Below are 12,522 nucleotides of genomic sequence, written 5' to 3'. Positions count from 1 at the left end.
CACACACACACTGTACACACACACACACACACACACACACACACACACACACACACACACACACACACACACACACACACAGTACACACACACAGTACACACACACACACACACACACACACTCTGTACACACACACACTGTACACACACACACACACACACACACACACATACACTATACACACACACACACATACACTATACACACACACACACTGTACACACAGTACACACACACACACACACACACTGTACACACACACAGGGAGACAAAGCTCACAGTATACACACAGCTCACAGTACACACACACAGGGAGCTTACAATGCACACAGTACACACACTCACAGTACACAATACACACACAGCTCATAGTACACACACATTCTCACCAATGTCAGCAGAGACTGGCTGCATCAGTTTTCTGTGTCCCCTCACCTGAGCACAATGCTGCCACTGGACCTGTTCCTCCATTCATGCACAGATTCAGCTGAAAGGGGGGAGGGGCGGGGCAGAGTTGATCAGCCGGCTACCATAGGGGTGATCCTTTTTCGGCTCACATGAATATGCTGCTGAGGCAGCTGAGCTAATGCAGTGCACCCTGGCTGGTCACAATGTACACACACAACACACAATACACACACAACACACAATCCAAACACACAATCACTCCACAACCAGCAGACTGGCTGCATACATTTTTCTCTGTACATCCTAGGGTCCAGCAGCTAGTGTGTCCCCTCTCCACCAGGGCACTGCATCAGTCAGTCACACAGCCACAGACAGCCTCAAGCCCCCAATAGTATACACACGGGGCGGGGCGAAGTTGTAAGTGCAGGGCTATCTCATGAGTCCTACCTACAGGGTTGTTTCCTCCGCACACCCTCCCCGCCTGTCACTTGAAAACACATGCTGATTGCTGATGGACAGGAGAGGGGTCGGCGGGGCGGAGCTTCTTGCCTACCCATGTGCTACTGGATTCAGCTTCCTCCTCTCTGTCCCCCTTCTATCGCACCGGCAGGATAATTTTCGCCGGTAAGTGATGATTATTCATGCCCCGCCTCACCCACGTGGTTTATCAAAGTCCCAGCCAGGAGGACTCCAGGGCAGCAGGGACAGACAATCCCGCCGCCCCCCGCCGCCTATGCACGCAGCTGTTAGTTGCAGCGCTGCGTGCAGACATGAATATGGCAGCCAGTGGGGGGGGGGGGGGGGAGGGCGGCATATAATTGTGTGTGCGAGTGTCACTAGCCGCCCGCCCCTCACTGTAGTTGCGGCCGCACACGTGGCCGTCGGAACATTATGCAAAGAGAGGGAGGCGGGCGGCGCTGGCATTAGTGTTGCTTCTTCAGCATTTGCATCTTAAAGGGACATGATTTACTCCCGCCCCTTGTCCAATCAGGCACCTGTAGGCACGTGCCTAGTGTGCCTTATGGTAAATCCGGCCCTGGCTGTGTCTTATTGGTGCAAAGTATTGTTATATGGCAAATGAAAAATGTTAGTACACACTGTTACATGGAAACAATGTATGCATGCTGACTTGTGGTACAACTAATTGACTTTGCTTAAAGTGAAACTGAAGTGAAAAAAAAGTATGATATAATGTGTAGTACGGATAGTGAATAGAACATTAGTAGCAAAGAAAAGAGTCTAATATTTTTATTTTCAGTTATATAGCTTTTTAAAAAAATAACATTGCATCCGTCTCTAATATTCTCTAATATTTTCAGTTTACAAACCACACTCTGTATTTTAAACTATGAAACAGAACAGAGCTAATGGCCCTTTGAACTTTCCTGCAGCAAAACCTTATCTCAAGTTTTTTTTCACTGTTTCTTTGATGTACTGTATAAGTGGTTCATAAAATAGCGCTGTCTTTGACCCAAGTTTGGTCGAATAGCTCAGAGAAGCTCTGTTTGCATCGAAAAGAACTGAAGTTACTTAACCTCCTTTTCGGTATGGACGAGCTCAGCTCGTCCATGACCGCTGGAGGGCGCCGCTCAGGCCCCGCTGGGCCGATTTTCACAATTTTTTTTAAAACACGCAGCAAGCACTTTGCTTGCCGCGTGTTGGTCCCAATCGCCACCGCTCGCCGCCGATGCGCCGCTAGCTGCCGCGTAACGACCCCCCCGCTGAGACCCCTGTGCAGCCTGGCCAATCAGTGCCAGGCAGCGCTGAGGGGTGGATCGGGACTCCGTCTGACGTCACGACATCGATGACGTTGATGACGTCATCGCGATCGTCATCATGGCGACGGGGGAAGCCCTTAAGGAAATCCCATTCAGAGCCGGATTTCCTTACGTGGGTACGCACCGGCGGCGATCGAAGGTACGCGCCGGACGCCGCCGGGAGGGGGGCATCATGTAGCAAGCGCTAGGCTAGCTACATGATTTAAAAAAATAAAAAAAAAAACTGCTGCGCCGCCACCCTGGCGCAGGTAATAAAACGCCAGGGTCGTTAAAGAAGAACTGTGGGGCTTCTACCAGCCCCCTGCAGACGTCCTGTGCCAGGGCTGGGGCAAAACGATTCTCCGGTCCTCGCCGCGGCTCACTTCCTGGTTTTTGCGACTTTACTGTCGCTGTCCACTGCGCCTGTGCGGCCCTGGTTGCGTGCATCCTCGCTCCCGCTGATGTGGCCTTTGCAGAAAGTTCCCAGCGATGCCAGTGAGGGCGTGTGCACCAGGAAGTGAGCCACGGTGGGGACCTGAGGATTGTTCTGTCCCAGCGCAGGATGTCTGCGGGAGGCTGGTAGAAGCCCCAGGTAAGTTGAACTCTTTTTTTTTACCCTTACAGTTGCTCTTTAAAGGATACCCGACGTGACATATGACATGATGAGATAGACATGTGTATGTACAGTGCCTAGCACACATATAACTATGCTGTGTTCCTTTTTTTTTCTTTCTCTGCCTAAAATAGTTAAATATCAGGTATGTAAGTGGCTGGAAGTAATTACAGTGTTATGCTCACTTTTTACATCTTTCTTGCTCTCAGAAGCAATTTTCTGCTAGGAAAGTGTTTCATAGTTGGAATTTCTTATCAGTGAGGGTCTCACTGTAGTCACTTCCTGTCTGAGTCAGGACTGAGTCAGCCACTTACATACCTGATATTTAACTCTTTCAGGCAGAGAAAAAAAAGGAACACAGCATAGTTATGTGTGTGCTAGGCACTGTACATACACATGTCTATCTCATCATGTCACACGTCAATTCGGATATCCTTTAACTCTTCCTGTACTGAAAACAATATGAGACTTATATCTTTGCTACTAATGTTCTATTTCTTAGTTATACTACACATACAATGCATTATCTCATAAGATTATTTTCACTTTAAATTCCCCTTAAATGGTGGAGTATTACATAATAGTACCATTAGAGTACCATTTCTTCTAGTGTTTTCTCCATTATAGTGCATTCTACCTCTTGTTCTATACCTGCAATAGATGAATAATTTATAGCAAATGTATAAATTACTTACCATTGGACCTGGGGGGCCATGAGGCCCTGGTGGACCGGGAGGGCCAATGATCTGTAAAAATAATTTGTTTTTAGAGAAACGAATCAACACTCCTGTTATAGCTATTTAAGATGTGAGCATCCTGCTGCAGCAAAATCATTGCAAATTGCTCAGTATAGATGATTACAATTGCCTCTGCAATCATCTAAGTAAGCTACTTCACAAAGCATGAACAAACACATTAGCATATTTCAAATGATGAATTAACCGTTTTATTCTCAAATACATTTAAGACAAAAGGCAACATTATAAAAGAATAGGATAACTAGAATGTATTCAATAATCTAACCTGACTGCCATAGGATGTGCTCTGTGACACACGTTACTTACAGACGCTCCATGAGGACCAGCGGCACCGTGATCTCCTTTTTCTCCTTTTAACCCATTAGCACCCTAAAAGATAATTAAGCATCAATAACATTGTGTAAGATGTCACATTTGTGAGGGCTATCACCATCCATGCAATAGGTAACATACTAAGAAATGTACAACCAGCTGCTGTTCTTGAACCCTATTCTACAGGCACTGAAAGTATTTCCTTTCCTGCCTCAAGGTGGCCATTAATGATAAAATTCCTCAGCAGAGCGACTGTTTCCGATCAACTCAGTAATCCAACAGAAACGATCAGTCGTGCCCATTAATGCCCAAATTCTCGCGAGCCAATTCAAACAGATTAATTTAACCTATTTGTTTTTTTGAAAGCGCCCATCAATGTGCTTGGAATAAGCTTGACCAATCTTTTCGGGTAGATTACAGCGGTGATTGGAAAGATCGTCCAGCTGAAGGACTGTATCATTAATAGCAAACTGTAGATTAATCATTTGAATGAGAAACTGATACATATATTTTTTAAAACAAATGACTTAATAAAAAGTTGGGCCGGGACATAGACACAAAACCTAGAAACTTTTTTATACATTGGTTAAATGGGTAGCAAGGTAGGAATTGTGCATAGCACTCATGCCTTGCAGCAGGTTCCACATTCAAGTCTTGTCCAGGACACACAGAGTTTGCAGGTTCTCATCTTGTCTGTGTAGGTTTCCTCTATACAGTATGGTTTCCTCACAAATGGCAAGTTAGTCCACCTCCCCCCCCCCCCCCCCCAAATCTATCAGTTGCATCTGATAAGCACACGGATTTTGCCACTGTTGGTTCTGTGGGAGTGGGATTGGTCTGAAAGACTTCTCTCTAGTTCAATGACAAGGTGGTGCTGGGTATATTGGTACTACTTGGGGCACAAGAACAGCTTAAGGCCCTGTTTAGACTGTCAGCGTTTGCAGAAGGTGTGAAAATTCAAAGAAACGCAAGGTAAAAAACGCATGCATTTGTATGCATTTTCTATGCGTTCAAATGCGTTTTCTATTGCGTTTTGCACACATACATCACACAGGAAGCAGAAAAGAATTATGGGAAACGCAGAGGGAAACGTACGCTAAAAACGTAATAGTACGCAATTTTGATACGCATCTGTAGACTTTCATTGCGTCCGTTTCTGTGCGTGATGCACAGAACTGCATGCAGCAATGCGGATGAGAAACGTATGCATCTCATACGCATACATGTGAATGAGGCTATTAGAAATCATTAGTAGCCGTTTCTATGCGCAAAGTCTGCCCGTATGCGTTCTGTAAAAACGGCTAGGAACGCACATAGTCTGAACGGAGCCTAAGAGTATACCTGGCAGGCAAAGTACAAGAGAGTACCGTATATGGTTATATGTTAGTATAACTAATGCGATTTTGATTCTGTAAATGTGTATTCATTTACTGTTATGTGATTTTGATTGTAAAATGTTTCAATAATTGTGTTAAAAAAATTGCCCGCTATGTTGGAAGCAACCACAGAGTTTACAATAATATGTGGTCATAAGACGTAAAGGAGCATAAAATAAAAAAATAAAAACAAAACATATTTGGCTCATAAATAAAAATATGCAAATGTGTGACAACTATTACAGTATATCTGTAATTTTTCTCTGGAGATCACAGCCATGCTGTTACTAAACTATCTAAAACAATTTGATAACACACCTCTTTAGGGAACTGCTAACTAAATATGCCGTTTATGAATACATTATTTGCATTTAAGTGCAGTTATTAGCAAAACAAAAAATAAATACTCTGATTAAGTGATACAAATACAGAAAACAGAGATGACAATTATTTCTTAGAATAAATCTTAAGGTGGCCACACACCATACAATTTTTTTAAATGTCTGTTCAATTCAAGAATAGCAATCAATTCTTCTGACTGATTGTAATAATTCAAAAATCTGACCAATGCACCACACACCAATGTTCAATTTTTCCCCAAGCATGAATAAAATAATTGAAAGCTCAGAAAAAATGATTGAAACTGTACATTAAGTAATTGACAATCCATCACACACCATACAATTCTTGATTAAGTTGGTCTGAAATTTCCAACATGTTCAATTTTCAAAAATCTAAAAAATTGGAAAATTCGATCGGATTTATTGATCAAAAACAAAGAAAAGCTCTCATTTTTTTGGGCCAACCGATCAAAATGATCGAATTGCTGATAATTTGGGTCTTTTAATTGTATGGTGTGTGGCCACCTTTAGAAACTGAATATGGTCACTGAAAATGTGTTGCCGACTATATTACTGATTGAAGACACTTACTGGTAGCCCGGGAAGACCAATTCCTCCTTTCTCTCCTGGTATGCCTGACTCTCCACGATCTCCTTTGGAACCTTTAGGACCCTGTTTGATACCAAAATAACTTAAACAACTTTTCAGAAAACTTGCTGAAAAGTGCACAGCAGGTAGGGTATCTACTTAAATATAAATCAAATAATTAATATATGTGAACAACTTGAGTCCTGTTTTTTTGATTATTTGACAGCTTCTACCGTCTGTTTTATACTCATAAACAAAATGTTGACTCCATCTACTTCAGTAATTAAAAGAAAGAACATATACTGTAAAGCTGAGCTACTGTATACTGAGCTACACTGCCACAGGTGAATTCACGTGATTTGGTAATGTTCCTTCACTTTAAGGACACCTGAAGTGAGAGGGATATGGAGGCTACCATATTTATTTCCTTTAAACAATGCCTATTGCCTGGCGGTCCTGATGATCCGCTGCCTTTAATACTTATATCTATAGACCCTGAACAAGCATGCAGATCGGATGTTTGACTTACGTTTTACTGGATTTGTTGCATGCTAGTTTCAGATTAAAACACTACTGATTCATTAAAGATCAGTGGAACGTCAGGTGTTGTTTCATAGGAGATAAATAAGGGAGCCTCCATATTGCTCTCACTTCAGGTGTCCTTTACATTTGTAGAGGGTTTCCAAGTATGCTAACTGGGGTGATAATTTTCCCCAGTTTGATTTAACATTGGGTGCCATGCAGCCTGTAATACCTACATTAGGCTGTCATATGCTGGAACCAATGGCCATCACAGTATACACATGTAATGACTATTTGGTCCACATTATAGAATACCATCAGAATTAAGTATACTGTAATTCAACGATACTTTAAACACATTGGTATCCTTTAGACAATGTGTGATACATCTGCATGAAGTTTCCTATTTAGCATGCATATAAATCATGCTATGCTTCTGTTATCTTTAGTTACCACAGTTTAAATAGTGAATAACATCTTCTGAATGATACCCGCAGCATCAAAAGACACCAATTGTTTGGAGCTGAAAATTCGCTTTGATATTTGTTTATGCTTATGATTGGGTAATCAACTGATTACAATTATGTCTAAACAAAATTAATGAGCATAGAGCTTAAGTTTTGTTAAGCTCACCAAACTATGTTTGATTTGACTGAAGGGCTTTTTGCTCCTCTGATTGGATTGTGTTACCAAAATCATTTGTTTCATCTCATAGTGCAACTTACTGCACAAATCGTAAAAGAATAGGCCATTAGATAATGGTGTGAACACTTCACTGATACAAGATATAATTCCCTCAATCATTTCATTCTGTTACCTGGCAATAGCAGTGTAGTCATAAACATTAGATATAAGTGGATCATAATCACTGATGCAAAATGGAAGAACTGAAATAATCTTGGTAAGTACCCACATTAAGACAAACAAATGAGGATGAGCTTGAGAATGCTGAAGAAGTAAACAAGTTGCCTGACTGAAAATGTGAATATAATAGCCACAGTTGAATCCATGGAAATCAATCCCTACAGTAACTGCAAATCTGCAAGCCCCCATTATCAACCACTTTGCAGCATCAATTTCTGTATGAGTTTATGCAATGCTTGATATAGAAAAAAAAACAGGATAACCTTTGAAAAATATCAAAGTGCCCTAACCCTCAAACCATGCTCTCCAACCTATGTCTTTAAAGTCCCTCAGTGTCCACTGGGTCCCCTCTGTCACCCTAATCAAATTCTCTGGCCAATCTGGGTTGCATGATATGGTGCATGCACTGTCCTGGCTGCGCACTTCCTTGTTTGCTTTCCTGTAGCCGGAAGTGTTCTGCACCTGCACATTAAAACTTGTAACTGCACATGTGCAGAACACTCCAGGCCACAGCAGTCAGGACAGCACATGCAGTATAGCGCCTGACCCATCCAGGTTTAGAGTGACACAACGGAGGGGACCTGGAGGACACACTGAGGTGCCTCAAAGGCTATAACAAGCACCAGGTTAGTTTTTTTCCTTGGTTCAGGTGTACTTTAAGCAGGACCTGATCACAGCATATTGGAGTCTTACCAATCTATTCCCAGATCATACTGATATCTAGGGATGGTCGGAAATGGCCATTTCCGATTCCGTGGAAATTTAGATTTCCGCAAATGAAAATTTCCAATTTTCCATTTTTCATTTTTTTTTAATGTGTACCTAGCATAAGGGTGGCCATACCTACAGATGCCCTATTAATAGGGCATCTGTAGGTATGGCCACCCTTGTGCTAGGTACACACAATGAGATTTTCTATCAGATTTACTGTCAAATTATTTCCAACATGTTCGATCTCATTTCCAATCGGTTTCCAATCGATTTTCCATTCACTTCTATCAAAAATCGATCGGAAGATGATCGGAAATCAGATCAGACATGTTGTAAATAATCAATCTGCCAGAAAATCTCATTGTGTGCACTTCGCATTACATACAGCTTCTTTCATGAAGACTTGCCAGCTAGCTGAGTCCTTAGGAAGCTAATTGCAAATCACATTGGCAGCCTAAAATATACAGCAATTTAATACACAATAGGCTGGGCAATTTGAGCTTAAAATCTATATTTAGTAGACTAAAAACATTTTTATCTTTTGCCATTTATATCTATTTTAACAGCACAGTGTGAACGTTTAGAGCAAATGCCTTGTTTTCTTCTTCAGATGCTTGCACATAAAAAATGTTAATCATGTTATTCAAATGAATTAAACAACATAAAGCCATATTATGGTGTGATTTATACTAATTACTATTCCAGCAATATCAGATGAGACTTTTTTTAGTCTGGCAAAAGCAATGAAGTAAATAGATATTTTAATGGAGTGCTCAATATAGAGATGAGTGAACAGATCTGCTATGCTTACAATTGAGCATTTTTTAGAAAATGTATGCCTTTCTTCCACATTGATGCCAGCCCATAATAGCAGGACTAAGGTTTTGTGGCCACTTCACATTCAATGGTAGGTCAATGCCAGTTTGTATTTCTATGGGATAAAGGTAGGTGCTTCAACAGAGGGGCTTGAAACGTAGTGAGACCACACTAGAGGGCCTGGATTGGGTCAGGTACCCACGGGTTACCCGAAATGCGGGTCGGGTTCTGGTACCCGTTTTGATTTTTATGGGGTTGTGGGTCGGGTGCGGGTAACGGGTCTGCGGGTGCGGGTCTGGTACGAGATTTACCAGAAAGCGGGTTGTGGGTTCGGTGCGGGTAGTGGGGCTGCGGGTCTGAAAAATTAGACCTGTATAGGGCATCAAGTTGGGAACCCGCGGGTTACCCGAAATGCTAGTCCGGTTCAGGTACCCATTTTGATTTAATCGGGTTGCGGATCAGGTGCAGGTAGAGGGTCTGCGGGTTGGGTGCAGGTATCAGATTCGCCAGAAAGCGGGTTGTGTGTCATGTGCGGGTAGCGGAGCTGTGGGCCTGAAAAATCACGCAGGCCTCTAGACCCCACCTCAAAACATCTATCTGGCTCTGATTAATATATACACATAAAATATAACTTTTATTAGTCTACATTAATACCCCATTTGAATACAGTATATTGTATTTCCAACTGTTTGAGGTAGGTACAAAGTACTAAATCAATATTCGACCTGCAGGTCTGTATCACAATTGATCATACCTATTCCTCAGACAAGATTGCTATCGTGCTAATTAAAAGACCCCCCACCACACATCCAACATGTCTCAACCCCCTATAATGGGGCCGGCGTCAGGGATAAAGAGCGGGCTACGTGCTAGGGTATAAAGTGCATAGAAAGAATCACATTGCAATCATAGTATAGAAAATAAAAAATGAGAGCTGTGCTCCCAAGCTCAGTCAAGCATCAACTAAGACATATCCGTTCTCAGCCTTTTATACTCTACAAGTGGGTGGAGTTATGCCTGCCGGTGAGAGATCGCATAGCTATAAGTGTCCCCACTCTGATGTGTGATTATGGGGACTTTATAGGAGCTACAAATAGAGTTTCTAAAGGTTATTGCTGCAGATAGGGCGGCCAATCAAATAATTCTAACTGCTGATGGATGGAGATTACAACCAATGGCAGTAGTCCTCCAGTGGGTTTTTACAAATTTACATAACTCCACCCACTTGGGAGTCTTTTAATTAGCACAATAGCAATCTTGTCTGAGGAATAGGTATGATCAATTGTGATACAGACCTGCAGGTCGAATATTGATTTAGTACTTTGAACCTACCTCAAACAGTTGGAAATACAATATATTCAAATGGGGTTTTAATGTAGACTAATAAAAGTAATATTTTATGTGTATATATATATATATATATATTCTCTCTATGGGAACCGAATTGTGTTGTCTGATAAATATCAGCTAATGTGTATTGGCTCTGATTAAAACTGAAATGCAGTAAAGTATGGGCTTCTCTTTGTCAAGGAATCGGATTATCCCATTTATATAGTATGTTAGTTACGGTAGTTTAGTAATAAATTGAATATCTCAGTGTGTTTTGATGACTGGAGTATGTATGGAATGGAATGAGTGAAGGTCCTGAAAGGCATAATGAATTTCTAGAACACCAAATACTTAAAGATTATTGAGATGTGCGATTCACAGATCGCAAAGCGGCAGCTGCTGGTGAGCGGCCGTTACTTCTGCTAGCATAATTTGTGCTGCTGGTGAGTTGCCATTACTGCTGAAAGCATATTGGAGGCTGCTGGTGACTGGCCGTTACTACTGCCGGTATAGTGGTGGCTGGTGCTGACACAGGGGTTGCTGCTAGCAACAGGGACTGCTGCAGAATCATGTGCAGCCTGGTGCTTCTCTGCACATCATGAAAATGCCTACCAAAGGAAGCCACACCCTGTCTTTATAAAGGTTAAGGTCTTCATTCACTCACCATTAAGTGGACTTCATTCACTCCCCAAATATCTGTAGCTTGCCTCTCTCTCCCCTCCTCCTTGGTTGGAATTCTATTTTTCAGTGCAGCTATAGTAGTTAGAGCTGGGCTACAAAAAATAGCTGCCAATGTCCATGAATGTGACCATTTTCCTGTAGTCCTGCTCTAACTACAATCAGACTAAGGGAACAAAGGGGAAGGGGAAGATAATGTGTCACGGCACATGGGTTGGGAACCTCTGACCTAGAAACAAACTTAGGATAAAAGTGAATTGAATAAGGGCCATATTATGACAGGATTATTTGTTTAGACCACAAAGTATGCTGCCCTTTTGCTGTGAAGATACACAATCATGTGCCAGGTATTCTGGGCTGGTATCAGAGGTGGTGAGGAGGATCAAAGTGAATTTCTTCTTATTTTGGCAAGTGAACAACATCTTCAGACATAGCACATTTGAATCAAGGAAGTGCATCTGCAAATCTTCAACAGGAGCAGATTTTTATCATTCTCTCATCTCCAGTAATCAATAATAATGTAATAGCCAAAGAAAGTTTTCTACAGATGAGAAGAGCTGTGGAGATCTAGAAAGTGATTAGTTACAGGACATTAATGTTCAGAAATGGATGTGAGACTTCTATAATTCTTATCACCACTTTCTAGTGATGACATTTCGAAGATGTCACAATAAAATAGATGACTCCAGTCAGAGCCGGATCATCGGCAAGGCATCTTAGGCAGGTGCCTAGGACCTGGTGGATGTTCAGGGGCCTGGCTGACACTTTTTCTGATCCTTAGTCTTCATTTTACGTTCTTAAAGAATCCAGGATACCAGTAGGGCAATCAAAATCTACTGTGTTGCCTAGGGCCCCATTTGACATGAATGATTCTCTGGCTCCATTACAGTACGTATGCATATTGCATATGTCTTTTTCAATGTTGCTTGGCTTTAGTGGTACTTTTTTGAACATTAATGTCCATTTTAGTAAGCATGGATACTAACCACCCCCTACAATCTGAGAACATTGAGGGATGAATTACTGTAAACATTACCTGCTCCCCATCAACTCCCGGAGGACCAACAGGGCCTCCCTCTCCCTGTAGAAACAATGTATGGTACCATGAGCTACATTCACCTGCACAAAGGACATGAAACCACCGCACCATATTTTGGTGACAGGGCTATTGATATGCATAGACCAACCCATCAGAAGGCCAGTCTACATCAAAGTTCATAGCTATAGAATAAGAAATAACAATTACACATTGTATACAGATTCTGCTTATGATGTAAAAGGTTTATAAAATGGCACCTGAAAATAGTCAGTTTTACTTTTAAAGGGAAAGAGTCTTTACCACCCATGCCTATGTAGATGCACTTCCTGTATAAGAGTACCAATTGCCATTCACTGATTTCTAAAAGGCATATTACTTCCAAGTCAATACTGTATGCCGGATATGCCTG

The 12,522-nt window shown here is 41.8% G+C and overlaps 1 protein-coding gene across 1 annotated transcript in view; it reads right to left on the bottom strand.

Moving 5' to 3' along the window:
* LOC137571854 (collagen alpha-1(XXV) chain-like) overlaps positions 1–12,522 on the bottom strand; it is a 207,064-nt gene that overhangs the window by 44,259 nt on the left and 150,283 nt on the right. The window contains exons 22-25 of the mRNA XM_068281586.1: positions 12,111–12,155; positions 6,158–6,238; positions 3,844–3,906; positions 3,475–3,525 (exon numbers count right to left, since the gene is read on the bottom strand). Coding sequence (XP_068137687.1) covers positions 3,475–3,525; positions 3,844–3,906; positions 6,158–6,238; positions 12,111–12,155 — 240 coding nt within the window. The remainder of the gene's footprint in view (positions 1–3,474; positions 3,526–3,843; positions 3,907–6,157; positions 6,239–12,110; positions 12,156–12,522) is intronic.

Source organism: Hyperolius riggenbachi, chromosome 1, assembly GCF_040937935.1.
Source record: "Hyperolius riggenbachi isolate aHypRig1 chromosome 1, aHypRig1.pri, whole genome shotgun sequence".
In the NCBI taxonomy this organism is placed as follows: Eukaryota; Metazoa; Chordata; class Amphibia; order Anura; family Hyperoliidae; genus Hyperolius; species Hyperolius riggenbachi.
This window is presented reverse-complemented; position numbering and strand designations above follow the sequence as displayed.